The 27,584-nt window shown below is 40.2% G+C and overlaps 4 protein-coding genes across 4 annotated transcripts; 1 reads left to right on the top strand and 3 right to left on the bottom strand.

The window, feature by feature from the left end:
• Positions 1 to 774: 774 nt before the first annotated feature.
• Positions 775 to 10,411, bottom strand: PCNP (PEST proteolytic signal containing nuclear protein). The gene is made up of 5 exons (XM_056858553.1): positions 10,319 to 10,411; positions 5,946 to 6,166; positions 4,467 to 4,541; positions 2,100 to 2,155; positions 775 to 1,150 (listed from the first exon to the last, which is right to left on the bottom strand). The coding sequence occupies exons 1-5, from the start codon at positions 10,371 to 10,373 to the stop codon at positions 1,024 to 1,026; spliced, it is 534 nt and encodes a 177-aa protein (XP_056714531.1). The 5' UTR covers positions 10,374 to 10,411; the 3' UTR covers positions 775 to 1,023.
• A 4,846-nt stretch (positions 10,412 to 15,257) lies between these two features.
• On the bottom strand, positions 15,258 to 16,658 carry TRMT10C (tRNA methyltransferase 10C, mitochondrial RNase P subunit). Its single transcript, XM_056858424.1, has one exon. It carries the CDS (start codon positions 16,633 to 16,635, stop codon positions 15,331 to 15,333), a length of 1,305 nt encoding a protein of 434 aa, XP_056714402.1. The 5' UTR covers positions 16,636 to 16,658; the 3' UTR covers positions 15,258 to 15,330.
• Positions 16,659 to 21,038: 4,380 nt separating this feature from the next.
• On the top strand, positions 21,039 to 23,875 carry TXNL4B (thioredoxin like 4B). Its single transcript, XM_056858564.1, has 3 exons — positions 21,039 to 21,196; positions 22,196 to 22,347; positions 23,660 to 23,875. Exons 1-3 carry the CDS (start codon positions 21,065 to 21,067, stop codon positions 23,823 to 23,825), a joined length of 450 nt encoding a protein of 149 aa, XP_056714542.1. The 5' UTR covers positions 21,039 to 21,064; the 3' UTR covers positions 23,826 to 23,875.
• Positions 23,876 to 25,141: 1,266 nt separating this feature from the next.
• LOC130485235 (putative protein FAM172B) lies at positions 25,142 to 27,036 on the bottom strand. The gene is made up of 2 exons (XM_056858375.1): positions 27,015 to 27,036; positions 25,142 to 26,167 (listed from the first exon to the last, which is right to left on the bottom strand). The coding sequence occupies exons 1-2, from the start codon at positions 27,018 to 27,020 to the stop codon at positions 25,142 to 25,144; spliced, it is 1,032 nt and encodes a 343-aa protein (XP_056714353.1). The 5' UTR covers positions 27,021 to 27,036.
• Positions 27,037 to 27,584: the final 548 nt, after the last annotated feature.

Raw genomic sequence — 27,584 nt, 5'->3', positions numbered from 1 at the left:
ATTCTAAATAGTAACTGCTAGAATTAAAGTGGAATAAAAGGTTGTCCTTCAGTGTGATAAGTGTCTTAATTAAAAATACAATTCTTTTAGGGTCTGAAGTAGAATTTTAAGCCATAAAAATATGACCACGCATTGCTACATGTGCACCTCTATAACTGGTTACTCATTTACTTAAGCATGTAGCTTCTATTCCCCTTAAAGGACTGCCAAAAATACTGAAACCCAACTAAGATAACATGATAACGTATGAAGTCATACTTTTGGTAATGTCTTTTTATGTTGATAATAATTGCATTAATTTGTCTTGAACTGACAACGAAACATTAACAAGCACTGCTCAAGACTCATGATTAAGAAGACATCAAAAATACTGATTAATCTTTGTTGTGAATCTTCATTGTACACACGCAAGACCCATTTCTATTGGTGAAACAGGCCACAAAGAGATTACACAAATTTCAAAATGAGATTATAGCGCTAAGCTACCACAGCCAGAAGTCCAGGTTTGGTGGAGGTTTAACTAAATGACTATAGCTATAGCCTAGTTTTCAGGTTTGTATGCAGTCTAGAATGGCAAACAGACTGACAAGACCTGGTCTACAGCATGGTGTTCCCCCTTCTATGTAGCCTGAGGGAATCAAGCATGTCACTCATTACAGAAAAAGAGGAGCTGGAAATCTGTGCAGCAGCATTTAACTTAAACAGATTCATGAGACAGCAACCTTTTATCTGTCTTCATATAAGAATAGTTGTGAAAAAAAATTCTTAAAAAGGTACCACTTCCAATGTCTTTATTTTCCGTAACCTTTTGAAATTAATTCCATGGAGCTACAAAATTAGCAAATGCTTTGAAATCTGTATACAAAACATAAATTACCTCTACTTTTAAACTCAGGTTTTTGTGCACCACTAGAAACTTTAAAAGTGGTACCCAAAATAGCCTTATACCGCTCTAAAAAAAGGAAACTGTTCCTTTATGTTACACCCTCCCATTTCCCCAACACCCAAATCTCAATGCACAACTTATTCATCTTGTTCACGGACATTTCCAAGGTGACTTTTCATGTTCCGTTCCCATAGCTTCTGGTTGTCAGAAAATCCATGCTTGCCTTTGTTGAAAGAATTTGGTCCTGCTGAAGTTGGAGTATCCCTAGGATAAAAAAACAAAAGCAACCGGGTAATTTTATTATTTTCTCATTCATGGTTTTCAGGCTTCAGTACACATAACCAAGGCAGTCCATATGTCATCTACAACCACCAAAAAGTATCTTTAGAAGTTTATTACATACAGCATTTTTTCATTGCCCAATTCCTAATACTTTTAAAAATGTGATACCATCTCTCTACAATTACACACAATCCCCAAAAGACGTATGAACCATCTTTGTTATCTCTATGAAATACCAGTCTTGTTGCAACATAGATAACACAATGGACAAGTACAGCGTTGCAATGTAATTAAAAAACCCACTGAATTTGGATAAGCTATCTGGCAATCAGCAATAAAAAAAACCTTGCCGAGAAATGCATCAGGAAAAGGTCATGTTCAGCCAACACACCCCGCACAGTTTGTTTCAAAGAACAAAGTTACAGGTGGGACCCAGTGAATCATGAGCAGATCTTTCCCACCTCCCATTTCTTCCACATACCCTTGGGAAATCACTCCTGAGATTCCAAGGGCTCTTGTAAACACTATGGGATGTTGCTGCAGGAGATCGCCAAAAAGTACTTCAACTCACGCAAGTGGAGAAAGTTTAAATTAAACCCTACAAATATAGTCATTCTCTCTCCAAAATGAACAGTCACACATCAAGATTAGCCTCCAAAAAAGGTTATGATCCGATTAGTTATGAAAATATTGTACTAAAAAAGCACCAGAAAGCAAAGAATTTATTAAGAAAAAACAGGAAAAAACTCCAAATAATAGTAAGATGCCAAACAGTGTTCCATCATTGAAACTATTTTGGCATTAGGTAGAAAAGCTGTTACAACTTTTATTTGGCAAATCCAAAACTACAAAACCCACTAATTTTTCATATACTCCTAAACCACCCACTTGTTGAATATCTTTTTCCGATTTTTATTTAGAGCTACTATACCTTCCAATGTTCTTCATTCGCATTTTTGCTTCTGGAGGCATCTCTTCAGGTTCACTCTAGGGGAAAAATGGATGTAAGAGAGTCACAAATTCGATTCTTCTGTAGTCAAGTTGGTGAGAGGCAGTGTGGTACAGAGGTCAGACACAGGCTAGGACTTGAAAGATCCAGGTTTCAATCCACAGTCCTCTATGATGCTCACTGGGTGAATCAAACCAGTCACTCTCTCAGACCAATTTCACAGGATTGTTGTGATAACAGAATAGAGGAGAAAACCATAGGCATTGTCCAAAGTTCCTTGGAGAAAGGGCATGAGGTGTAAAATACGTTTTTTTAAAATTAAGGCCTATAAAATCAGAGACCGCCTCAACAGTTAAATGCATTATACCCTTATCCAATTTATACTTTAAAAAACTTTGTTATTAGCACTGAGAACAGGCACACATGATCTCTGTAACACTCTAAACAGTTTTCATGCCTCATTAACATGTCTACAGTATGAAAGTCTGCCCATCACACTGTATTAAAATTTAATCAGTTAAGCTCCAAAAGGGATACTTTTATATTTTCCAATAGTGTAGTTCTAGGGGGAGTGTTAAAAACAAAAGGGAGGTCCTCATAGCTATTAGAATGACCATAATCCTTGAACGCCCTGACCTGGATGGCCCAGGCTAGCCTGATCTCGTCAGATCTCAGAAGCTAAGCAGGGTCAGCCCTGGTTAGTATTTGGATGGGAGACCACCAAGGAAGTCCACGGTTGCTATACAGAGGAAGGCACTGGCAAACCACCTGTTAGTCTCTTGCCTTGAAAACCCCATAAGGGGTCGCCATAAGTTGGCTGCGACTTGACGGCACTTTACACACACAGATCCTAGCAAGTATCATCAGCTGCACTAATTTCTCAAACATCTGGGTCTGAAGACACAGCTGTTACTGTTATGGGCAGTCAGAGAAGAACAAGAAAGTACCTCACTTCCATAGTGCCCATCCTGATCCGACATATTCCTTGGTAGGCTCAACCAAGCAGTTTAAAATCCAGCTTGTGCCCTCCAAATACGATGCCGAAGTATCCAATAAATATTGGGAATATCTTTTGGAAATAATGTTGTAGGAAACTATAACCTAACATGCACAGCTCATCAGACGTTGTTGCATCATTTTAGTGAAACTCAGGACTAAATTAGACATGACAAAGAAAGGGGGGGACTGCTTTGTGTCTCCAGTTCACATTCAAAATGGACGAGGGTCCCCTTTACACCCTGCTTGATGAACCTTTCTTCCAATCCAGCTTGCTTCTAGTAGAGAAGCTGAGCTGAGAGAAAAAAATGCTTAAGAGAAAGTAGTAGTAAGGGGAGCTTGTGTGATATTTATTTTGTAGAAAATGGACCCACTATTGCTGTGTGAGAAAACCAGCGGACATGAGATCCCCCCTTAACTTCTAGATGGGTCTTTGATCAAAGCACACAGGAAAGTGGCATTAATTATGCAACCAAATTAATTTTCACCTGGGTTCTCAGTACTGTAAGAATTAAATGAAATTAGCTTTTAAAACTTTATTTCCCTTTTTCCTCCTCTAAAACACCACCATTTTAGAAGACAAGCATACAATTTGCCTGAAATCCTGATAAAAAGACAAGTGGCCAACAACCACATTTTCATCTTCATTGGAATCATCAAAGAAAGCACATTATAGTCCTATGTTACCTTTGTGGTTGGACCCAAAGGTTTCTTCTGTGAGCAGAAGAGTACCCATTCACAGAATGGGGAGGAGAGCAACTTTTCCCTCCTCCCAATGCAGACCCCCACACCACACCCATACTGTTGCTGGGATCCCCCCAACAACCCTCTCCTCAAAGCAATATTTTGGGAAGGATAGGGGATTGCATCAGTAGAATTCAATTCCATTTAATCCTAGCAATGAAAGTGGGTGTCCCATGCTCCTCAAACACAAAGCTGTGACTGATATTGCCAACATCATACTACCCCCCAGCCTCAATTCTACACTTTCACACTTCTTGAACCCGAGGTCAAATGGGCAACTCTGGTGTTTTACTGAGAGTATTGATATATTTACAGAAGACTGAAAATACGAAACATTCACTACTCTATCTTTAAAGAGGTCTTTAAGAAAAAGAACTGGCCGGGTACTCTGTAGTCCTACAACATACCAGGAAATGCTCATGTCAGAGTTAATTAATGGCTAACCTCAAAAGGACACTTACACCTTTGGTGTTCTAGGGGAATCTTAGGCCAGTTCTGAGTAGCAATGCATCAATGGTATGTTTATGAAACTCCCACTTCTCAGAACATAATTCTAGCCAGAAAAGACAAAGGTTGTTTTTTCCACTCAATGACGAGATATTTACTTACATCTTCATCTTCATTGAAGATTGCTGCTACAGTTTTTGTTTTTGGAGCAAGGGTTGGAGTAGGCTCTTTAGGTTTCTAAAAAACAACAATGCCTACAATTATTTCAGTCATAGAGTGTAAACACAGCCCAATAACTTAAAGCACATTGCTGCTCCTATGATATTATGGAATTTTAGATTCATAAAAAAATAAACCTGGTAGATGTATTGCCTTAGTAAATAAATACCACTAAGATCTAAGCAATCATGAAGCCAGTTAGCTCCCTGAACCCAAAGACTGCTCTTGAAAATCAGACCCTCCCTGTTTCATAGCAATCAACTCTGAGCCAAGGGAAGTCAAAAGCAACTTTTCATATGGAATGGCCAACTTTCAAGGAAAAAAGTCAATTCAGCTTATCTGAAGGCCCTGATATTCAAAAAGCCTAAGCAACTTTTTGGATTCTGGCCAATAAATTCTTGAACATTTAATCATACCTTAAGTATTAACCATAAATAATTTGTGTCCTTTTACAATGTCAGAATAGGACAATACAAGCATACCTTGGAGATATTGCAGATTGTTTTATTTTTATTTATTTATTTAGTGATTTATAAGCTGCCCTCCCCGGCTGAAGCCGGCTCAGAGCGGGTAACATCATATAAAAGCATTACTACATCAATATAAAAATCTAAATTTAAATTTAGTTCCAGACCACTGCAATAAAGCGACTATCGCAATAATGCGAGTCACATGCATTTTCCCCCCCAGTGCATATTAAAGTTATGTTTACACTATACTGTAGTCTATTAAGTGTGCAACAGCATTATGTATAAAAAATGTACTGTAATAATGAAAACGTTTGAAATATTGCAAAAATTACCAAAATGTGACACAGAACATGCTGTTGGGAAAATGGCGCCAAAAGACTTGCTCGAAAATGCACTGTTTACAAAGTGCAATAAAGCAAAGAACAATGAAATGAGGTATGCCTTGTAGTCTTATTTTGCTAGAAGTTAGGTAGTAATTGGCTTGGAGCCTGCCTAGGTTTCTGCCAGTGCAAAGAGAAGGGGCAATTTTTATCAATTCTTCCTTCCTCAACAGCCCTAAACATACTCTAAAATGCTGCTCCTGGGGGATAGAGAACCCCCCAGGGATAGCTTAGAAAGAGAACTGGAGATCTCTGGCAGGGGGGACCGCCCTCCCTTCGTGTATCCATGGACATCAAGGTGGGATCCAAGCCAATACGTATTATGCTATTTTATAATCCCTTAAACCACCACAAAGGAACGTGTGTGTGTGAGGGGGGACCTATTTCTTAGTATTTCAAGAAAATTTTATGCCTACTAACATCTTCCAGAAATTATTCCCTCAGACCTTTGTGACAGCAAATTACTATAAATATTTATGGACAATTAAAATTTAAATAAGGTATCTTAACTAACTTGCTTTTTAGCAAGATTACAAATTTATCATTCAGAGGAGAGCCTACAAACAACTTACATTTGCTCCAAGTTTGATGGATATCGCAGGTGGCTTCTTTGCAATCTGTGTGCCTATGGCAAACCCAAACTTGGACATTTTGGCAGGTGCAGGCTTTGTGGTGAAGTCTTCATTTTCTTCATCAGCTGCCCGCTTCTCCACGCTGCGACTCGAACTTTCCCCTCCATTACTGGAAGAAACAGTCTTAGTTTTCACAGGTTTTTCTGCCTCTTCTTCAGGTCCTGGTGAAGTCGAAACAACTTACCAAGATGAGCTATTTTTACTGAGTGGACTGATGGGAGCAGAACCTCATAAAGAACTGTTATGAAGAGGAGACGTTTGCACTTACAGTGTCAGCGCCTCCACAACTGTTTATACAGAGCACACTGTAAGAATATAGACATACAGTGAAAGAAGCTCCAATCGTGTAACTAATGCATAACATAAACATTCAGTTATACATAAAACTATTGAAACTAAGCATCCTGGAGCCTTATGACACCTCCACAGTGACTGCAAAGACAATTCAAATATAGAGAAAGCTAGTTAACTAGACACTCAAAGTCCACCTCTGAACAATCCCCATTTTATGTCAGGACTGGTCTATCCAAGGCTGTAGATTCCTCTGATAGTTAAAGATCAGTAGGTTAAGCTGGTAGCTGCAGCACCATTATCTAAACCATAACAGTTTATGCAACAATAAAGTAGTTAGCTTTGAAGGTGCTGCAGGACTCTCTGTCAATTTTTTAACTGACACAGCTACTCTTCTAAAATGGTTATTTCAGAAGCTTAGCATAGGAGACAAGTTGTCTGTAAGGTAAGACCTTAGCATTTGTACAGCAGCCATTTTGCGGGCTCAGAGATGGAAGCATGGATTCTAAAAATGTCTGAAAAGCACTTCAGAAGACATGTTTTATCATGGTTTCAGTTTGATACCAGGGGTTCATGTGTGTGTGTGTAGATATGCGACAGTGCAAGGGCCCTTCACAAGGGCCCTTCACAGTGCAAGGGCCCTTCACAGTTTCATAATCATTATTAATGTGGAGTTTTACAGTTAGAGGCTATTCAGTTTACAGGATTGTTTAGCACTAAAAACAAAAATGAAATCACAATCAACCTTTACTATGTACTGTTAGGGCACAAATAACGTCTTTAAGATTTCTTCAGTAATTTGAGAAAAGTTAAGGTAGTCAATATGGTTAGGGGGCACTAAGCTTATGAACTAAGCTTATGTAAAACTACTAACAGGAAGTAATGTTGGCTTCCATGGAGAAAAACTACCCATGATTGTGACTTAACATGCATCCATTTTAGTTACTTCTTAAATTTAGAATCATTGTATCCTATATCATCAACTCTCTGAGGCATTTTATCAATCTAGTACAGTAGCTGGGATCCAAAAGAGCTACTTCAGATGTGCCCAAGACCTTGAATGTGCCACAAATGTTTATTTTTTAAAGCGCCAATTGTCCCGGCTGTTATCATAAACTACTTATGAAACTGGTCCCTATTTCAAAGAGGTGTGCATAATTAGTCACATAGGGCTTTAGATTGAGATCATTGTGTTTCTGTTACGAGATGGCTGCATTTACATGGCCTGGGTTTTGGAGAGTCTCCATTGAGATGGAATTTGGGGGGAGCAGTCACCAGTCATGCACCACTCTTTACTGGCTAAGATGACACACTGAGAGGAATTCTCAGTTGCCATCATAGATAAAAAAGGGAAATAAGGGAGAAGATGGTCTCTAACTATTCTGTGCCCAAACCACTGAGGGCTTTGTAGGGAATAACCAGCCCAGTTGAGCAAGTTGTTTTTTTAATTAACAAAGCTGTCTAGTTGCTGCTGTCAACGAAAAATGTTCCAAAGAAACCAAACAGTTTCTCAGAACTTTTGACTACGCAGATTCTCTCTTTAATTTTATCTGATATATTTTTATGTCACCTTTCCATCCAATCAGGGTCCTGAAGGTGGCAAAGGTAGAATATTTGAACAATTAAAAAGAACATGTAAAGTCATAAATCATAAAATGATTCAATAAAAAACAACAACAAAACAAGGAAGGAGGGCCAAAGGATTTTTAAAAAATCCATTAGACATATTCAGTTAACATAGCCAGAATTTTGTCTGCATACTGTATTTTAAAAGTTTTTTTATATTATTTTGCAGAAACCAAGACCCACTAAATGAAGATAACTCAGAGTCACCAAAGTATCTGTAGTGATTTGAAAGTGTAGTTTTTGGGGAAAGCTCTTACTTCCTTCTATTTCACTTTTTCCTTGCTCAGAGAGTGGAGTCATAGCAAAAGGTACGGCATGAACTTTCATTGCTGCAAAAGCTGCAACTGCAATGAGCTTGGAAACTGCTTTTCTATGAAATTTGATGGCTTATGACTACCAAGTTAAAAAACTTCTTAAAACAACAGAGGCCACATATTTGTGAGCTCATCTAACAGAAGAAACAAGTTCTGGCTTTAATCCTAACAAACCCCAACTCGGGGGGGGGGGGGAAGAGAGATGACTGATGTTTACAAGCAAAATCCTGCAAAGGTAATCATGGTCATGTTTATTTGTTTTTCTGGGAGCCCCTAGCATTGTATCATGGTATATTTTTTAAAAATCACTATTTCATCCCTTTTTAAAAGCTCCCTGCACAGCTGAGCTTTAAAACCTGTATTTTCTATGGTCCCATGTACACTGGCCAATGCAACTGGAATTTTCTTCCTTTTGTCTCCATCTTTTTTTGCCCCTCCTCCATCTTTTAGAAATGCCACACCAACCTATTTTGAGAAAACCTTGGATCAACTATTGACAGTAGGTCTCCAACAGTATAGTTCTGAAGTACATGCATGTGTTTATGATAAAGATGCACCATTCTGTATCCTGAAAATAAGTACATTAGCCCTTTTATTTGGAGAAGACGAAAACCCCTGGATAGTCTAGGCTAGCCTAGTCTCATCAGATGTCAGAAACTAAGCAGGGTCAACCCTGGCAAGTATTTGGATGGGAGACCTCCAAGGCATACCAGGGGCGTGACACGGACGCAGGCAATGGCAAACCACCTCTGAATGTCTCTTGCCTTGAAAACCCCACCATGGGTCGCCATAAGTCAGATGTGACCTGAGGAAGGGGGGTACTCCAAGCGAAGTTTCCTGCTTGATGTGTGGTCAGTTCAAGCAAAAAATCTGCTAAACCAGTTTTAGAAGGTCTACCTATTTTCCAACTGCCCTTTATCCCCAACTACCTCTGTACTTCACCAGTATGCCTACAGTAATGTAATGTACTGACAACTGAGAATCACTTGAGGAGATAACTTTCTTCCTATTGGTAGCACTCAGCTCACATCTGACAAAGTGGACTCTAGGCTAGTGAGCTTTAGCTCACATTACAGTAAATTTGCTCTTAATTCAGCTTCCCCTTGGAATTGACCAAACTAACATTCCAGAAAGCTACCGTTATACCATACTTGCACAAGCATTTAGTCAGGTGTTGCTATTTTACAATAGTAGAAAAGGGCAAGAGTCCAGTAGCACCTTAAAGACTAACAAAAATATTTTCTGGTAGCCACGAAAGCTCATACCCTACCAGAAAATATTTTTGTTAGTCTTTAAGGTGCTACTGGGCTCTTGCCCTTTTCTACTACTGCAGACAGACTAACGCGGCGACCCACTGTGAATTATTTTACAATAGTCATGGTAAGATAACCTAAGCATCTTCAGTCCAGCTGCTCCCGACAACTGACAAAAATTTGGTCACGGTCAAAAGAGGTACGTCAATCATATAATTCGTCTCACGGATAGAGTAGAATCATTGATATGTATTTCAATATTATGTGTTTCAATAGTCTGGCGTTTTTCAGCATTGCAGCATCTCAGGCAAGATGACCCTCGCAACGCTGCCCTGTCACGGAGCGTGACATACGAGGCCTTTCAGACAACCACCCGGGGGCAAGGGATTGTGATCCTGACCATCCTAACCCCACCACCCGGGGGCAAGGGATTGTGATCCTGACCATCCTGACCACCCCCCCTCGGGTGCAAGAAAACATTCAAGGCACTCAGGCGGTTTACTGTCGGCCCCTGCCCCCAAATCGGCCGCCACCAGCCAGTTAGGGGGCTACGGCGAGCCAGCAGAAAGCCGCAGGGGTTTTCCACACAAGAGACTGGGCCGCGGAAAACCAGCCCCGAAACACTAGACGGCGGTTCTGCTCCGGTTGGGGCGCCGGGAGGGAGCCGAACAGCCCCAAGGCCCTTGAGGGCTGCGAAGGACGCCTGGCACCTCCTCTCCCCGCTCTTCCCGACACGCGAGACCCCTAAGCTGGGCTCTAACCCCCCTCCCCCCCAAGAGCCCCTCATGCAGGGAAGGGAGTGAGAGTCAGAGCGACGCAGCGTGTTCACCTCCGTCAAGCGGCGGCCGCCTCAGCTTCGCGTCGTCCGCTTTGCCGTCCGCCATTTTCCCCCACCGCCTCCTCCTCGCTGGCGAGTCTCGCGCATGCGCAGTGCGGCGGCTCAGTCGTCCCCGCCTCCCTAGGCGCAAAAAAAGGGGGGGGCAGAGGAGGTTCGTTTCCATGTCGCCTCTGTGACGTCTATAATCTGCGCTCCCAGAGTCATCTTGCTTCTGGGGTGACCGTAAATTCCGGTTCACTGCAAGCCGTTTTTTTTGTTTTTGTTTGTTTTACAGTGGACATTTGTGCACGGGAAGTTTTGCCTTGGCTTTGCCCCCCTTTAGAGGAACATTTCCCCCATCTACATTCTCAAACCACGTCATGAGACAAGAGTCACTGGAAAAGACCGTCATGCTAGGAAAAGTGGAGAGCAGCAGGAAAAGAGGAGGACCCAACAAGGGATGGATGGACTCAATAAAGGAAGCCACAGCCTTCAATTTGCAGGATCTGAGCAGGGCTGTCAAAGAGAGAACATTGTTGAGGACTTTCATTCATAGGGTCGCCATGAGTCAGAGGCGACTTGACGGCACTTAACACACACACACACACACACATTCTCAAAAGTGAACAGTAAGTCCCCATGCAGAGTTCTGAGAATTCGGATGGGGAAGGTGTGCATCTGTGTGTGTGTTAAGTGCCGTCAAGTCACAGCCGACTTATGGCGACCCCTTTTTGGGGTTTTCATGGCAAGAGACTAACAGAGGTGGTTTGCCAGTGCCTTCCTCTGCATAGCAACCCTGGTATTCCTTTGTGGTCTCCCATCCAAATACTATCCAGGGCTGACCCTGCTTAGCTTCTGAGATCTGCCGAGATCAGGCTAGCCTGGGCCATCCAGGTCAGGGCTAGGCGTGCATCTAGAGAGCGGCAAATCCAAGGCAAAACCTCCCATGCGTAGTGAGTAGTTCAGCAGTGCAATCGGCTGCCTTAGGGAGGCGGTGAGCTCTCCCCTCACTAGCAGTCTTCAAGCAGCAGCTGGACGAACACTGGTTAGGGATGCTCTTGGCTGATCCTGCATTGAGCAGGGACTTGGGCTAGATGGCCTCCCAACTCTTATGATTCTATATAAAAACCCAGAAGTGAATCCCACAGAGCGCTATGTATTTTCTTACAGCTGAGTGTGTGTGTGTGTGTGTTAAGTGCAGTCAAGTCGCTTCCGACTCATGGCGAACCTATGAATGAAAGTCCTCCAAAATGTCCTATATTTAACAGCCTTGCTCAGATCATGCAAATTGAAGGCTGTGGTACAACTGAGTACAGAGTTGCAACTTTTAAGCAGCCTAAAATAAAAGCACGTATGTAAATTGGCACTTGGCAAGTAAATGATCCTATAGCTGTAACCAGCAAATAAGAATGATTTAATTCAGAACCTAGGTGTAAAGAAAAGCAACCTTGCTCTTCTTCTGATCACCAAACCTTGGTTCAGGCTGCGGCCTTCTATGTCTTCAATGTCTTGATATCAGACTCTGGGAGCTGATGACCAGCTCTCTCACAAACCATTCCCGTGAGAAACCATTCCCATTTCCCATGGGAAGCCACTTCACTTTGGGGGAAAAGGTGTGGAGACCGGAGGCATTGCCACCTCCACTTCAAAGCACCTCCATTTCAAAGCCTTCCTATTGTAAATCAGCTATCTGTTCTTTTGGTGATAATCCTGTTAGAAGCCTGACATCTCAAAAGCTTGAAGGAGCCCAGATGTTTTGTATTGCTGCAGAGATGCAAATACATCTGTAACTTCAAAAGGCCTAGAGGTGTCATGCCAAATATCTTAGAAGTTTATTGCATCCCCAACATCTCATTGGGCGGAATGGCCATCACCCAATGAGATGGGAGAGATAAATATGAACTCTGTTCTAATCAAAATCATGAAGCTTGGGAGGGGGACATGCTGGTCATGTCTCCAAGCGATCATCATCTGGGAACCATGAAGGGCTGACACTGCGTGTTAGGACCAAAACTGGGTCTTGGTAACTATAAATCAACTAAAACCTTGCATTTGTTACTCTCTTGGAAACTTTGCCTATTTTGCCTGAAACTTAAAGAACTACTGTGAAGTTAGAGATTGCTAAGATTTCTTGTTTTTATGCTATCTGCCTCGCAAACAATTTCCTTTCTGTAACGAGCACATTTTATTAAATAAACTTATAGACTTTATATTGAAGTCTGAGATACCTTTTTTGGGTCTCAGGGCTAAATCCAAGTGCCTGAGTGTGTGTGTGTGTGTGGGAAACCACCTACCCTAGTGTTTTGTGGCAATAAGCCTCCCCCTGGCAGAAGCTCTACTCTGCAGGGACGGTTTTTGCTTGGTTTTGACTTTTGGGAAACTGGCTGGGGAAGAGTAGCTCTCAGCTCATCCCTGGGAAAGCCAGCCTTTTGGAATTGAGAGCTGGTGGCGAAATACCTGTACTACGCTCAAAGGGGGAATCCTGGGGCACAGTAAGGAATTTGGGTTTCCTTAGGGAAACATTTAGTGACTTTGAACTACAGAGGAATCGGCCTGCTGGAGAGCAGACCGAGTCTCCTCGACAAGGTAGCAGAGTCTACCCGCATTGTGCTTTAGGGAGAGTCCTGAAGCCCAGTGGGAAACATTTGGCAACTTTTGACCCAAGGAGGAACCGGTTTGCTGGAGGGCAGGCGGGACCTCCTTGACACTAGGGAATAACCGAGCAGTTTATGACCAGTTAATATCTTATTTTTACTATGTATGGGTGTGAAAGCTGGACATTGAAGAAAGCTGATAGGAAGAGAATAGATTCCTTTGAAATGTGGTGTTGGAGGAAAGTGTTACGGATACCGTGGACTGCCAAAAAAACAAATCAGCGGGTTATAGATCAAATGAGGCCTGAACTGACCCTAGAAGCTAAAATGACTAAACTGAGGCTATTGTATTTTGGTCACATCATGAGACGACAAGTCACTGGAAAAGACAGTCAAGCTAGGAAAAGTTGAGGGCAGCAGGAAAAGAGGAAGACCCAACAAGAGATGGATGAACTCAATAAAGGAAGCCACAGCCCTCAATTTGCAAGACCTGAGCAAAGCTGTCAAAGATAGGACATTTTAGAGAACTTTCATTCATAGGGTCGCCATGAGTTAGAAGCAACTTGATGGCACTTAACACACACACACACACAATATCTTATTTTATCATCCGAGTCAAAATATTTTTAAGCCCCAAAATCAATGTTTATATTTTCCTATTTTAAAGCCTATTTCATAACTTCTGGACTTTACATGTCCATGCAGCATAAAAAGGTGTAACTTTCCTTTTGTGTTAAATATACTTTAGTATTTTCTTTTAGCTACAATATATATACTGGAAATCACTGCAAACAAGCCATATCAGGGAAACGAAAGTGTGTTTTATAAGTTTGTGAATTTTTTTATAAACATAGCTCATACAAAGGAAACAATAAAACTAAATCATAACCAAATCAGCTTTTATTTTCAACATGTTACAATCAAGGCAGCTCACAATATTTACATTTATGCAATTCCTGTATCAGTCTATTCGTAATTTACTAGAAAGACTGTACTCTTATGATTCTTGTCTGACAACTGTTTAAAGTAGACACAGTTCATTGTACCAATGCTCACTGGCTGGCCCCAACACTGCAATACAGCTGAGTTATCAGTTGCTCTCCACCGGTAATATAGCATAACAAGTACTCAAAAAATGACATGTGCATTGCTAAGGCTGGGACTTCCAACAAACTTCCAGGGGTAATACTCTATAGACTTTTTCATGCCATGAAAGCCACAGCTGTTGGTACAATACTTTTCTGACCTCAACTTAAAAGTAACTATTTTAGACAATATTTATTTTGCTTTTGACCCTCTCTAATTAGAAATAGGATGACTCAGCAATGGTGGTCTGTTTGCATAGTCATATTTTGATATGATTAAAAGCCTAGATTATTGGAGGTCTTTGTTGATTCCAGGCACAAGTATCACCAATTTCAATGAGTGTATTGAAGAACATTCAGCCGTTTTGCTTGGGCGAGGGAGACTCCTCTCTGTATTGACTTGTCAACTAGAGATCCAATTATATAGATTTTATCATGCTCAAATGTTTTCATTACATTAGGAGAATCAGCAGTTAAATAAACAAGCTGATCTCGTGGGAAGACTTCAACATGACTCTTTTCTGACACTGTCACAAACAATTTATTAAATTGATCCCACTGATTTAAATGCAGTTTAAGAGATTTATTAAAATTTTTAAATTGATCCCACTGATTTAAATGCAGTTTAACGTTAAGAGATATTTCAGATGCTTGCAAATTTCAGATGAGGGCAAATGGTTATAATGCAAATTCTCAACTCAAAAATTCTCAACCCATTTTCAAGTCAGGACCAGGGCTCTTTAAATCAGGGCCTAATTCAAAACAGGGCCTACTTCTAGCTGCACTTCCTGAGAAACTGACTTACGCTGTTGGGAGAAGGGGTAATAACCAACAGTGAGCAAGAGCTTGTTAAATACAGGATAGGCTCTATTCTTGCAATTCTAATCTTCTTAGCTGTGACTTTCTGCCAGTGTTTATGAGAACTGTAGTACTTTTCACCTTATACTTTTCTTGGTCTCCTAATTCAAACTATAATTTTAATCCATTCTGATAGGAAATGATAACCAGGAATACTGGAACTGGAATTACAACCCCTGCGACAGTGCTGATTACTAAAGCAAGGACTATTGCTGAAACTTGGTGGGAATGAGATTAGCAAGGTAGGCATCTGTTTGTAGCATGGGGGTTTTTTGTTTTGTTTTTGCAAGCACCCCTTCTGAGCAACTGCAGAAAGCCCTAGGATTTTTTCAAGAGTTCAGCTGGGTCACATACAAAATAATATTGTTTTTCGAGCTGAGCACAGGGATGGTTTTACCCTATTTTATTTTTTAGGTAATAAAATGCACATTAACACATTCAAGCTAAATTGAAAACTTGCATGACTCATAACCTGGTGAACAATATATTAAGATTCATCTTCCCACCACTTTCTCTGGGTTTGCCGTGCTACGAAGTTCCTTGCAAACTGGTTGCTCGCCTTTTCTTGACCAGTTGTTTTGTCAGGCACTTTCATTCTCTTCCTAGTCTCGAGGTGATCCTTTGAATAAAAGGCAGGGACTACAAAACCTGCATGTTTTCTTTTTGGAACAAACTGCAAAGCTTTCACCCAATCCCCAGTGTCTTTCAGAGTCATTAAGATTTGCAGCATTTGGTCTAGAGTAAGGTTTTTGGCACCTTCCTCCCACTGCAAGTAGTTGTCCAAAGGAAGCCGTGCTGTTGCCAAATTCAGCCGTTTTGCTTGGGCGAGGGAGACTCCTCTCTGTATTGACTTGTCAACTAGAGATCCAATTATATAGATTTTATCATGCTCAAAAGTTTTCATTACATTAGGAGAATCAGCAGTTAAATAAACAAGCTGATCTCGTGGGAAGACTTCAACATGACTCTTTTCTGTCACTGTCACAAACAACTTATCCCATGCTTCTCCATAGCGTTTGAGAAACACTTTGTGATAAGGACCATCCACTTTGAGATTACAGTAATGAAAGTGAAATGGGTCCATAGCTTTACGATTGACCCCTTCAGATTCTACCATTTGTTTCACTGCATTTTCCATTTCTCTTTGTGACATACAGTTTTCATAGGCCATATCAAATACCAAAGGCTGTCCGAAGATCATAGACTGAGCAGCTCTCCAGTGGAATAAAGTATCCTCAGACTTGGACCAAAACCTCATTAAAAATGTATTCTTCGGCTCACCATTATTATTTTCATTAGCTTTTAGTTTCTTTTCCTCCTCCACTTGCTTTTGTTTTTCATGCTTCTTTTCTTTCTGGGCTCTCTTTATACGTTCCTTTATAGTCAAGAATTTTAAATATTTCCTTTTGGAAGTCTTAGTAGGACATTCCATTAAGATTTTGAATTGTTCTTCACTGATGTGTTCTGGAACAGCTTTACCCAATAATCTCGACATCTCAATAAGATCCCTAGTAGCCGCTAAATTGGAGTCACCATCATTCTCTGATATTTTCTCACTGGTTTGTTCTTGTGACACAGATCGCACAACATGTTTCCATCCATCCAAATCTAATTTTTCAGTGCTGCCTGATGATGAATCCTTATTCAGCAAAGGAGACAGAGCAAATGTTCTGCAAGTAACTACTGTGCAAGGCCTCATAAAAAAGAACCTCCTTTTTAGCCCACCTTGTACAGCTAAAGGGAAGCAAAGTCTTCTAACAACATTAAACAGATGCTTGTTGAAAATTTTCATGTTTGGAAATGTGGCATCCAACAGTTATCTGCAAATATATATAGATAGAAAATTGCAAATTAGCAGACGTAAGCTATAGTGAAACTGCTTCTAAACTTATCATATTACAACAGAAATATATATGCCTCTTAATATGCATCCCCAGCTAAAGTACATATTCAAACCTTGCAATATCTCAAGGAAGAATGGGTGAAACTGTCCAAGAAAACCTTTAGGCAGCTAAGGATGCTGGAATGAAGGTTATGGCTGTAAGAAAGCTGTGGCAATTAACTGTGATACTCTTACAAAGCTATTTGCTAAGAAAGTCTCTCAAATACGCTGATTTAGAAAACGGTGATATACAGCTGAGACAAACCCCCAACATAGCATCCAGTCCCTTTATAGATCACTATGATCTGGTTACTATGATGGATACAGCCAGGATGCTGGAATCTCTGGAAGCCACCCCTTGTGCCTATCCTGGATATTTAAAGCATGTAAACATCACATCAATGAGTCCCTAATATCCATCATAAATAAATCACTGACGCAGGGCACATTTAATTGTGCCTCAAAACAGGCGGTCATTTGTCTATTACTTAAAAAAATACACAGCTAAAGAAAAACTGGCTAATTATTGCTCTTCCTGGGCAAAAATGATAGAAAAAGTGGTTGCACAGCAATTGCAGGCATTTCTGGACAAATCATCTGCCCTAGACTCCTTTCAGTTTAGTTTCAGGTCTGATCTCATGTTATTCAATAGCTATGTGAAGCCCTTGGTATAAATCATTTGTGGATTTGGATTGTGGTGCCACCATTATACTGGTGATACCCAGTTCTACATTTCTTTATTCAAATCACATGGTGATGCTATAGTGCCTCTGAACCAATACCTGTTGTAGTTGAATGGCTAAGGGTAAACAAGCTGAATTGTTTAGGAGGGCATTCATGTAGAGGAAGTACAGCTATGGTGTAATGGATCAGCAAGGGAAGTGACCTGTATTAGGAATGTTTTTTCCTTCCAATTCTTCAATCCCAACCCCACCGCATTAGATTGATTTACTAGGAATATCTGATGTTAGATTCTAATGTTATCATATTTGTAATCGGCTTATTTGTTGCTATTTTACTATGCCAATAAAGGTGTCTGAATCTGAATCTTTTAAAGATATTGATAAGGAATTTTATGCAGGTCATGGAGGGGCATGGACATCCAGCATAAATATTTGAAGAGATGCATCACAGTTCTTTAGCACATTACCATGATAAGCCCTTGCCTACCTGCTCTTTTTAATGACCAAAACACACCAGTCAGTACAGTAACAGCTTCTCCTTTGCAGGCATCTTAATTTACAGCAGCTGTAACAATACTCTGTTTCCAAAACCTGAAGCAAAAATGAAATCAATTGGAAAGACAGGTTATGTGCTTTAAGTTAAATAAGATAAACTACAGATGAAAAAGCAACAATGCATAGAGAATATTTGTTATTACCTTTTACTTATTCATTCAGGTTGTTTGCTAAAATATAAATATATTAACTTTGCTGTGGTTCCTAGAAGAAATATGGCATTTAAAAAATAGTCCTATGAGGCTTCAATTACAGTTTTATTAGAAACAGGACATTTGGTGATCTCCCCTACAATATGATCAGATACACACTATCATAATGAATGGCTCTCTGAACTACACAACAGCTACCCATCATGTTTAACTCTTACAAAGAACTGGAAAATTCAACAACTCACGGTGAGAAAATTCTTTCACATCACACAATGCACAGCCTTCTTTATCCCCACCTGTGTCTTTTCCTTTCTGAAAATGCTTTGCTTTCCTACTTATTATTGAATAATCACAGAATGCACTCTTCAGTAATTTGTTTCTCTCTGTAAATGGATGGAATCAAGGTTCTCCGTCTCTAGTGTAGTTTTACAAATCTACCTACCCATTTACAAAGAAAATCTAGGTGATTAAAAAGTGCTGTATGTGATTATACTACATGTAAGGATATGGAATGGTCTGCTGGAAGAAATACAAATGGATGGGATAAGATGGTAGCCTGCTTTAAAGAGAAGGCTGTCCTATGTTAAGGCATGGATGTTTCATATGTTGGGAGGCAGTCTGACAATTGCTAAGAATTCTCAGTTTGACTGTGCATCTATAATAAAGCTACCAGTTATATAGCCTATTTATTGTAACACATTTTTGCCTGTTTGCCAATTTTGATCCTTTGGATAAAATTAGCATACACGTTTTACTACAAATGAACAATCTTGGTATTGCTTTGTGGCCAGTATCTGTCCCCTCCCCTCACATTTGTCTTTCCCATTCTCCCATATGTACAAACATTAAGATTGTTAGGCGCCCTTTATTTTATGTGCTGTTCTCTGTTTTAAAAGGAACAAGCTGGAGGCCCCTGGGGAAGGGGAAAAACAAATGAGGACTCCACTCCCCAACAGCACAATAGCAGAAGATTGCAGAGGCAAATAAACAATGTCATGCTTGCCTAGTTCCATAACTCATACGGTCTAGTGCCATAAAGCTAATACCCTGTGGTAAGTAATACTGATGTTTGAGTCTACATGAGCAGAAAGCTGCTCATTCATCTCTGGATCTGAGTGGTCCAGTTCAGGAGGAGCATTTTTACAACCCATTCCCATACCATATGAGACTGCAGGGGTGGGAATTATCTCTATACTTTCCTCCAAGCCTAACAAAATCCTGCTCCCAGTGATTGAATTGTAAAGGGGTAAGAGTCCATAAAAGCTTGCAGTATCCTGAATTAGGGATGAATGAGTGAAGAGAATTAGTGACTAGAGATTAATACCTCGCTGGGCAACAATGTCCCAATCCAGGATACTTTAAAGGTTGTTAGAAAATCTATCAAACAAATTCTTCCTCCCATTCTTTTAACATTTTTCTGTTTGACACTCAGCAGTTACAACATCCCATGGTTCCTTGCAGAAACAAGCATACTAGTCCTTCTTAGGGCATGGTGATGTGGTCCTTCAAAAAATTCTAATGGCAGGGGACTATGTAGAAAAAATCTCTTTTTTTTCATAAAATTTTTATTATTTTCACAATATTTTACTGTCGGGTACTTTTCAACAACACATTCATTTCATAGATAATACAAAAGAAAACTTTAACAGCGTCATCGAAAAGCATATTCATCAAGTAATAAAAAGATATTCAAATAAAAGACTTCCCCCTCATCTTCCTCCATCTTGCTATAAATTTATCTATTCTTTTGTGTAGAAATTCTAATCCAGAAAAATACATCAAACTTGATTACTAAATTAATTCTAAATTATTTAGTTCATTACAGTTAATACGTGTTTATTATTAATTTCACATATAGTAACAGATTTTATTTCAAAATCGTTCTTAAAGTAAAAGGATTACATCAATAGTTACAAAGTTCACTAGTCATCATTTAAATCCCTGTTTAACCCTCCGTTTCTCTCTATCACCCATAAACTGCATGCTTCCTTTTAATTTCATTCTTGCTGTGAGTTTTTGTTTTTCCAACACTTCTGTTATCGGTCCTTGTAGGTTATCCGGGCTGTGTAACCGTGGTCTTGGAATTTTCTTTCCTGACGTGTCGCCAGCATCTTGAAGATGCCTGCCACAGCTGCTGGCGAAACGTCAGGAAAGAAAATTCCAAGACCACGGTCACACAGCCCGGATAACCTACAAGAACCAATGAACTCTGACCGTGAAAGCCTTCGACTTCTGTTATCATTATAGAAAATCTCCATCTTCTCTGGATGGTCCCATTTCCTTCTTCACTGAAATACCTGGGTCTATCAAGTTGGCAGCGAAAAGGAGGAATGTAACTTATCAAGGGACCGTTCTATTTAAGAAACGGCAATAACTTTTTCCAGATCTACACAACGCAATGGACCCATGCAGCTTTTAGAAGCCGCCAAGTAGCTGATGAAATACACGCTGTACTGCGGGTGGGTGGGGGGGTGTCCTCTCTTGTGTCACAACGTCTCTCAGCCTGCCTTTTAAAGACTCGGCTGCTGCCTCCCTTCTCCCACCCCTGCCCTAACACTCACCCAAAAGAACAGAAGCCGCGCGCTTTCTCACGCTACGCATGGCAGCTCCATCCCTGATGCACCTTTCCGCCGGAACCAGGAGCGGCGCTCTGCCCGGAAGTTACGGCGCGCCTCGAGGGTCCCGCCGCTGACGAGTCCCGCCTTGTTTGGGAAACCTTTGGAGGGCGGCGGCAGCAAGCGAATGCTTGGCCCTGATAGGAGAGCTACCAAGCCAATCACTAGGCGCTAGGACGGACCTACCACGCTGGCGTTGAGGGAAGGTTTTGCGAACATTCCCTTCCTGGGGGCGTCAGAGGCTTGTGCGCATGCGTCACGGTTGTCAGTTGTATTATCTAGGCTTCGAGGGGCTACATGGCGAGGGTGACTGGTGCTTTCAGGCTGAGTCGTCATGAGCTTTCTATTACCCAAACTAAGCTGCAAAAAAGAAGTAGACGAGGCTATCAAGCGCGTGGCCGAGAAAGTCCTGGTGCTTCGCTTTGGCAGAGATGAGGATCTTGTCTGCTTACAGCTGGATGATATTGTGAGATGGTGTTTTTCTTCCGTAGATCGCAACAGTTTTGCATGGTATTCCTATTCATTTGTTGTGCTGTACAAGATTAAACACTTCCCGGGAATTATTTTCTACCACAGTCCAAATAAAGCTGTTGAAATGTAGAGCGAAGGCGTTACTTTCTCCACTTCTTAGGAGTTTCTATGTACCCACACCCTCTGTGCTCATTTATGGCTCCTTAAAATAAATATTCTTTGCCTATAATTTTGTAGGGCTTTCAAGGAAGACTTGTCTAGTACCAAGTCTTTTTAAGGGTTTATCTGTGGGCACTGGAAACTTTTGAATTCTAAATTGGTATGGTTGTTGTTTAAACGATGATGACTTCTACTTTTTGGAGTATTTGTAATGATGTAAGCAGCCTTGAAAGTGGGGAAAAGATGGGATACATTTTTTTTAAATAAGGTGGTAAACATGCACACGCTTAAGTCCTCAGTTGGATATACTTTCAAATCAATAGGTGTAAGATCACACTGTGTGTTGTCTGAGCACCTATTCCATTAGTGTTGTCAAACAATTTCTATGGTGGAATAAACTCCAGGCCTTGTTAGCATATAGCAGAAAAGACTGTGAAAACTGCAGTCCTATGCATTTGTTTGGGGGCAAATCAGAACATGTGCTGTGTGTGACAACTGGAGGATTATGCTAGTACAGCTGCCATGGTACAAGTAGAGGCTTGTGACAGCTAAATGGAATCCATATAAAGTGAATGAAACGTGTGTAACAACCCAAACCATGACTATCTCAGCCTTAATTATGCAATCTGACAGCACCAAGCTACAGTACCATTATCCTTATGTATTCAGGTCACATGTCATCTCTTCATGCTTCCCTCCACCCAACTTCACAAAGCACAGTTGTACTGTACCTTTGAATCTCATATTTCTTTCAAAAGTGAACTAAAAATTGCTGTAGCGATCTAAGACTCCACTTATCTTCTCATGTAATATTTTCCCCTGTGAATTTCTACAGCTTGCAAAAACAGCTCATGACTTAAGTAAAATGGCTACAATTTACTTGGTGGATGTAAACAAGGTGCCAGTATACACCCAGTACTTTGACATCAGTTATATTCCATCGACAGTCTTCTTCTTCAATGGGCAGCATATGAAAGTGGATTACGGGTAAGTAGCTTTGCATGTGTTTATCCCAACTATTGATAACCCTGCTTAGTCTCAAAGGTGTGATTTATGATGCCTACAAGCCACACCAACACATAGAAGAATAGTGCCAAAATTGGGAGAGGTGTAATTTATTATAAGAGTAATATTGTCCCTATTTAAAATAATTCAACCTGTAATGGGAGGTATGGTAGAGATTTATGAAATCATGTCTACAGTAAATACATTTTTCTCCCCTCATATAATACCAGAGCTGGGGTCACCCACTGAAATTGATTGGAAGCAGATCTAGGACAGACAAGAGAGAATGCTTCATACAACAAAAAATTCATATGGAATTTACTGCCATAAATAATGACCACTGACTTTAAAAGGGGATTAGACAAACTCCAGGACATTAGGTCTATCAACGGCTATTGGCCCTGATAGCTAAATGGAACATCTAGATTCAGAGGCAATATGCCTGTGGATAATCCTTGTGTTATGTGCTTTTTAGAAACATCTGGCTGGACACTATCAAAAACAGGATTCTAGACTACATGGACCTTTTGGTCTGATCCAGCAGGGCTTTTCTTAAGAATGTCCTGACACCTTAAAAGGCTAACAAATTACTGATTGAATTGGTGGAGTGGAATGACTGAGAGAATGAGGTGTGACCTGGGAAGTTTAACTTTTCTTCTTCTTCAAATTTATAACCTGCCCTCATCCCCAGCAAACCGGGCTCAGAGCGGGTAACAACAATTAAGAACATAAATATCCAATGTACCTCCTTAAAACCGTAATCATTAAAACCCTAATCAGATGGCCATAACTATACCTAGGTGCCACAGCAGATAAGTGTCAGCAGATTAACCCCCCCACAGATTTCAAGAGTGGGGGCGAGATGGGGAGGCCAGTAAAGATGGATCTTCTTCTTGCAGCTCTCCTCAGTTATAGGCCTGGTGGAATAGCTCCGTTTTACAGGCCCTGCGGAACTCCTCAAGATCCTGCAGGGCCCTGATGTTACCAGGAAGACTATTCCACCAGGCCAGGGCCAGGGCCAAAAAAGCCCTGGCCCTTGTTCAGCCACACATTCTTTGTTACTTCCACCAATAATTCACTAGGTGGCCTTAGGCAAGTCACTCCCACTCCAGCAATATGAAAATGATACTGACTAATCTTACAGGGCTGTTATAAGGGGATTACAACAAGATTATGTGTCTGAAGTACTTTGAAGAGCAAAATATAAAGCGTTCATCACTGAGTCATAAGCATTTCAGAATGTAAACTCTGTACACTAATAATCTCCTGTCACTTGCTTTTCTTTCCTCTATAGATCTCCAGATCATACTAAATTCATTGGCAGTTTCAAAACAAAACAAGACTTCATAGATCTGATTGAAGTAATTTACCGTGGAGCAATGCGTGGAAAACTCATTGTCCAAAGTCCAATTGATCCTAAGAATATTCCTAAATATGACCTCTTATACCAGGACATTTAATGACCCAATGGAGATGAACAGATCTTGGAATGTGAAGATCACAAGACTGATCAAACCTTCTTCAAATGTGTAACATTTGAGTCCAGAGGAAAGAACATAATTTTGACTTTTTATCCTCAGAATCATATTGGTCACTAATGGAATACAGATATTCTGTCATGAGTTAACTGGAATAGCTATTCTCACTAAGTTAATACATAAATTTTGTAAAGTAAAAGGAACTGTTATAAGGTGGTTTCAAATAAATACTTTCAAGCTGCTTCTACATAGTCGACTACTCTGTAAAACTAGTCCTATTACCTGGGGTGAATTTCTTAGCACTCAAATGAGCATCACCATGGACAAAACTAATCTTCAGAAATGTAAGACATTCCTGGTTTTGCCCAGATTAAAATGGATAGTAGGTTCTCTGAATTGTTGTTCAGTTTTGTATATCTTTAATTCAGCTGCACTTTATGTTCGGTGCTGCAATAGTGAACGCTGAATAAGGCTAACCTCAACTTCAAACTAAGTATTTTGCACTTATTATTTACATCATTTATAAACCATCTTTCTCCCCAGTGAGGACCCAAAGCAGTGTATATTGTTCTCCTTGCCTCCATTTTGTGTTTACCACAGCCCTGTGAGGTAGGTTGGGGTGAGTGTGTGACTGGCCCAAGGTCACCCAGCAAGGTGCCTTATCAAAGTCGGGATTAAAACCTAGATCTCCAAGATCCTATTTTGAAATTTTAACCACAGCACTACACTGGATCCTATGTACTATCTGTTCATTTACATAGTGCCATCCTAAACAGTGTTACACCCTATTCAGCCCATTAAAGTCACTGGGCTTAAAAGGGTACAATTCTGCTTAGGGTGGCACAGTAAGTGCGTTAGGTTTTACCAACTTTCCATTAGTTCATGGCGGTCGTTCCTCCTCCCCACTTCAAAGGCTATACACCAAAGACTGGGACCTGCATGGATAAAAGCCACATGAGGACAACTGGATAAGATTGCCCCATTTCCTGTTGTGGCAACAGAAATCTGGTAGGTTCCATCCAACTGATTTTTTTAACAGGTTTACACCAATATTTTTTTAAAGAAAACAAACTTCGCCATAAACTGTTTTTATTTTATGACAAAAGAACAGCTGCTACATTCAAACACAAGTTTGCATTGAAATAATGAAACATTACAGATTAAAGAGATTATAACTTAAATAATATGTTTCATGTCTAAATAAAATATGTATAATGCTACAAAGGTGAGCTAAGGCAGCTATAAGGCAATATGTCACTTTTACTGACGACAGGGAAGAGTATGAGCAATACACAAGCTCAGTTTTTTTTCATGACTTTTCTACTTGTTGCTACAGGAGAACGAATGTAGTGTGCTTTAGTGCTGACTTTCAGTTCATTCTTAAGATATTTGAAAATGGACTGCAGAGTAAAGGAAGGAGCAAGACTATGTTTTTCAGTTCCTGCAGAGACTGTAGGGCAATCTGTTTTCATAGAGCGGCCGACTACTTTATCTAGAGGTTTATTATTTGATATCCATTTCCTGCAATGCTTCTGGATCCATTCCTGCACCTGGCAATTACCTTGTGTCTGGTGCAATGTGTGGTGAGTAGAGTCAACAAGAGCAACAGCGTACACCTTGTTCATAACGTCAAAAGTTCTTTGCATGAGTAAGTTAATGAAAACCAATCCTCCATAGCCGTGAGCAATGAAAGCCACCTTCCCAGCTGTATTCTTTGAAATGAAATGGTCCCAAACATATGTTGTATGCTCTTCAGGGCTGCTGTTGCATCTTTTGGGGATTACATGTGATGACTTTAAAACACAACAGGATTCTTCGTTTTCTGTCTTCAGATCAAGGAAATTGTCGTTGGGATTTAACACAATCACTTCCCAACTGTACTGCAGAGCCATTGTAATTAATGGTATCTGAGTTCCATGTTGGAGCCCTTCATGGATTATGGCCTTTTGATCCCACTGACCAGCACGAAAGACTCCCCGGTCTTGAAGAAGAACAACTAGAGTCACACCATTTCCTAATGCATTCTCACTCATGAAAAAGAAACTCTTAGGCTCATTATCTAGAACATCTATTGGGATGTAAATTTTTTGCAGTTTGCAAACCTGTTCCAGAAGTTCATAAACATACTGGGTGATTAAGTGTCCAAGAACTTCATAACGTTTATGATTACTGTCATGGGAATTGTTATAATGAAAAACAAAAGGTTCATTGGTATCTGCATGCCTAAGCTCACCGTTTTTGTTAAAGTCATAGTTTAGTTTGTCTGGGCACTTTGAACCACATATTAGTTTTCTGAAGCTCAGATCCTCAATAATTTTCAACCACTACAAATAAAATAGATGAAAAGAGGTCATGTCATAAAGGCATACTTTTTCAGGAAAATATTTTCAGGTTCTTTCAACATCAAGAATATTGGCAATTGTCAAGGCCTGACTTCATTAGATAGTCTTAGTAAGAGAAATCACAATTCTCAACATCCTCCACAACTACCCCCTCATCAGGGCATGATAGCCCATATAAGCCTATCAAATTAAATATGTTTACATCTCACTGATTTCAGTGGGCAAGCTGGGCATACCGCCCATTGAAAACAGTGTGATACAGAGTATGATCTTAAACAGACCCTCCAGAAAGGGTTAGAGTCCAGTTAACTTTTATAGTGGTTGATTTACAGAAGTTGTTAGAATGCCATTAGAATGCCGTACTAGGATCTAGAAGGCCCGGGCTCAAATTTCCATTCTGCCATGAAAACTGACTGGGTGATCTTGGGCCAGTTACATGTTCTCAGCCTAATTTATCTTGCAGTGTTGTTGTGAGGATAAAATGGAGTAGAGAACCACATAAGCTGCTTTGGAACCCCATTGGGGAGAAAGGCAGTGGGTTAAAAATTCTAGTTTGGGACATTTCTGTGCAAATATGAAGAGCATACAGATAAGCATAGGAATAATTCACAATAGCTGTAATTGGTGGTAACACCGATCACTTAGCTATATTAAGAATTTAACATGTTTAGAGAATGAAAGAATTATTAGACTTATTGAGCTCCTGGCCAGGAGACCTATTGATGGAGTATAAGCCAGCAATTTCCTACTGAAGTCTTTGAAGTATCACTGCTAAATAATTCTGGCTTTCAGGTCAGCTTTGTGTAAAATATATGTAAAACATACTTACGTTCATGCTGCTTGAAAGTAATGGCAAATGCTTCTAGATACTTCAGTTATTCTTCAGAGATCTGTCTAAACAGACGCAAGCATTATGATGGGCTACAGATCAATGTCTGTCCTTTTCTAATAAATGTGTAATAGTGCCAATTCTAAGAGTCTGAAGCAATTTATAAATAGCCCATTGTTTAATTCTTTCTTTGATTCAAATCAGACTTAAAATATGTACTGTATGCATATATTGTGGAAAAGCTATGCCATTTGCCACAGATCAGTGCTTTTTAAACTTATGTTTACTAAGTATCACAATTCTGGTTCCCTTTGGTTTGAATATTACTTTGTAGTTTTACTTTATAACCACCACGCTGGCAGAACTCTTAAAAGATTCCCAAGTTATATTTACTACTGGGTTTTTAAAGAACCAAATTAAAAATGCATACACATGCTATATACATGCACAAGAGGATAGCTTTATATGCAATCAGTGTAGCATTTGAAGTTTCCACTACAACTACTTACTTTGCTAAAGTTTAAATTGAAAAGCAGATTGCATCTTTAACAATAAAAGTACTATTTGAAG

This window comes from Euleptes europaea, chromosome 12 (assembly GCF_029931775.1).
Source record: "Euleptes europaea isolate rEulEur1 chromosome 12, rEulEur1.hap1, whole genome shotgun sequence".
Lineage (NCBI taxonomy): Eukaryota > Metazoa > Chordata > Lepidosauria > Squamata > Sphaerodactylidae > Euleptes > Euleptes europaea.
This window is presented reverse-complemented; position numbering and strand designations above follow the sequence as displayed.

What these genes read in the sequence shown, in the direction of transcription:
- TXNL4B (XM_056858564.1), top strand. Translation starts at nt 21,065, where the DNA reads ATGAGCTTTCTATTACCCAAACTAAGCTGCAAAAAAGAAGTAGACGAG. An exon ending in GCTTACAGCTGGATGATATT is followed by an intron (nt 21,197 to 22,195) that starts GTGAGATGGTGT and finishes GAATTTCTACAG; the next exon opens with CTTGCAAAAACAGCTCATGA. An exon ending in CATATGAAAGTGGATTACGG is followed by an intron (nt 22,348 to 23,659) that starts GTAAGTAGCTTT and finishes TTTCCTCTATAG; the next exon opens with ATCTCCAGATCATACTAAAT.
- TRMT10C (XM_056858424.1), bottom strand. Translation starts at nt 16,635, where the DNA reads ATGAAAATTTTCAACAAGCATCTGTTTAATGTTGTTAGAAGACTTTGC.
- PCNP (XM_056858553.1), bottom strand. Translation starts at nt 10,373, where the DNA reads ATGGCGGACGGCAAAGCGGACGACGCGAAGCTGAGGCGGCCGCCGCTT. An exon ending in TCTTCAATGAAGATGAAGAT is followed by an intron (nt 2,156 to 4,466) that starts GTAAGTAAATAT and finishes TTTTTCCCCTAG; the next exon opens with AGTGAACCTGAAGAGATGCC. An exon ending in CGAATGAAGAACATTGGAAG is followed by an intron (nt 1,151 to 2,099) that starts GTATAGTAGCTC and finishes TTTTTATCCTAG; the next exon opens with GGATACTCCAACTTCAGCAG.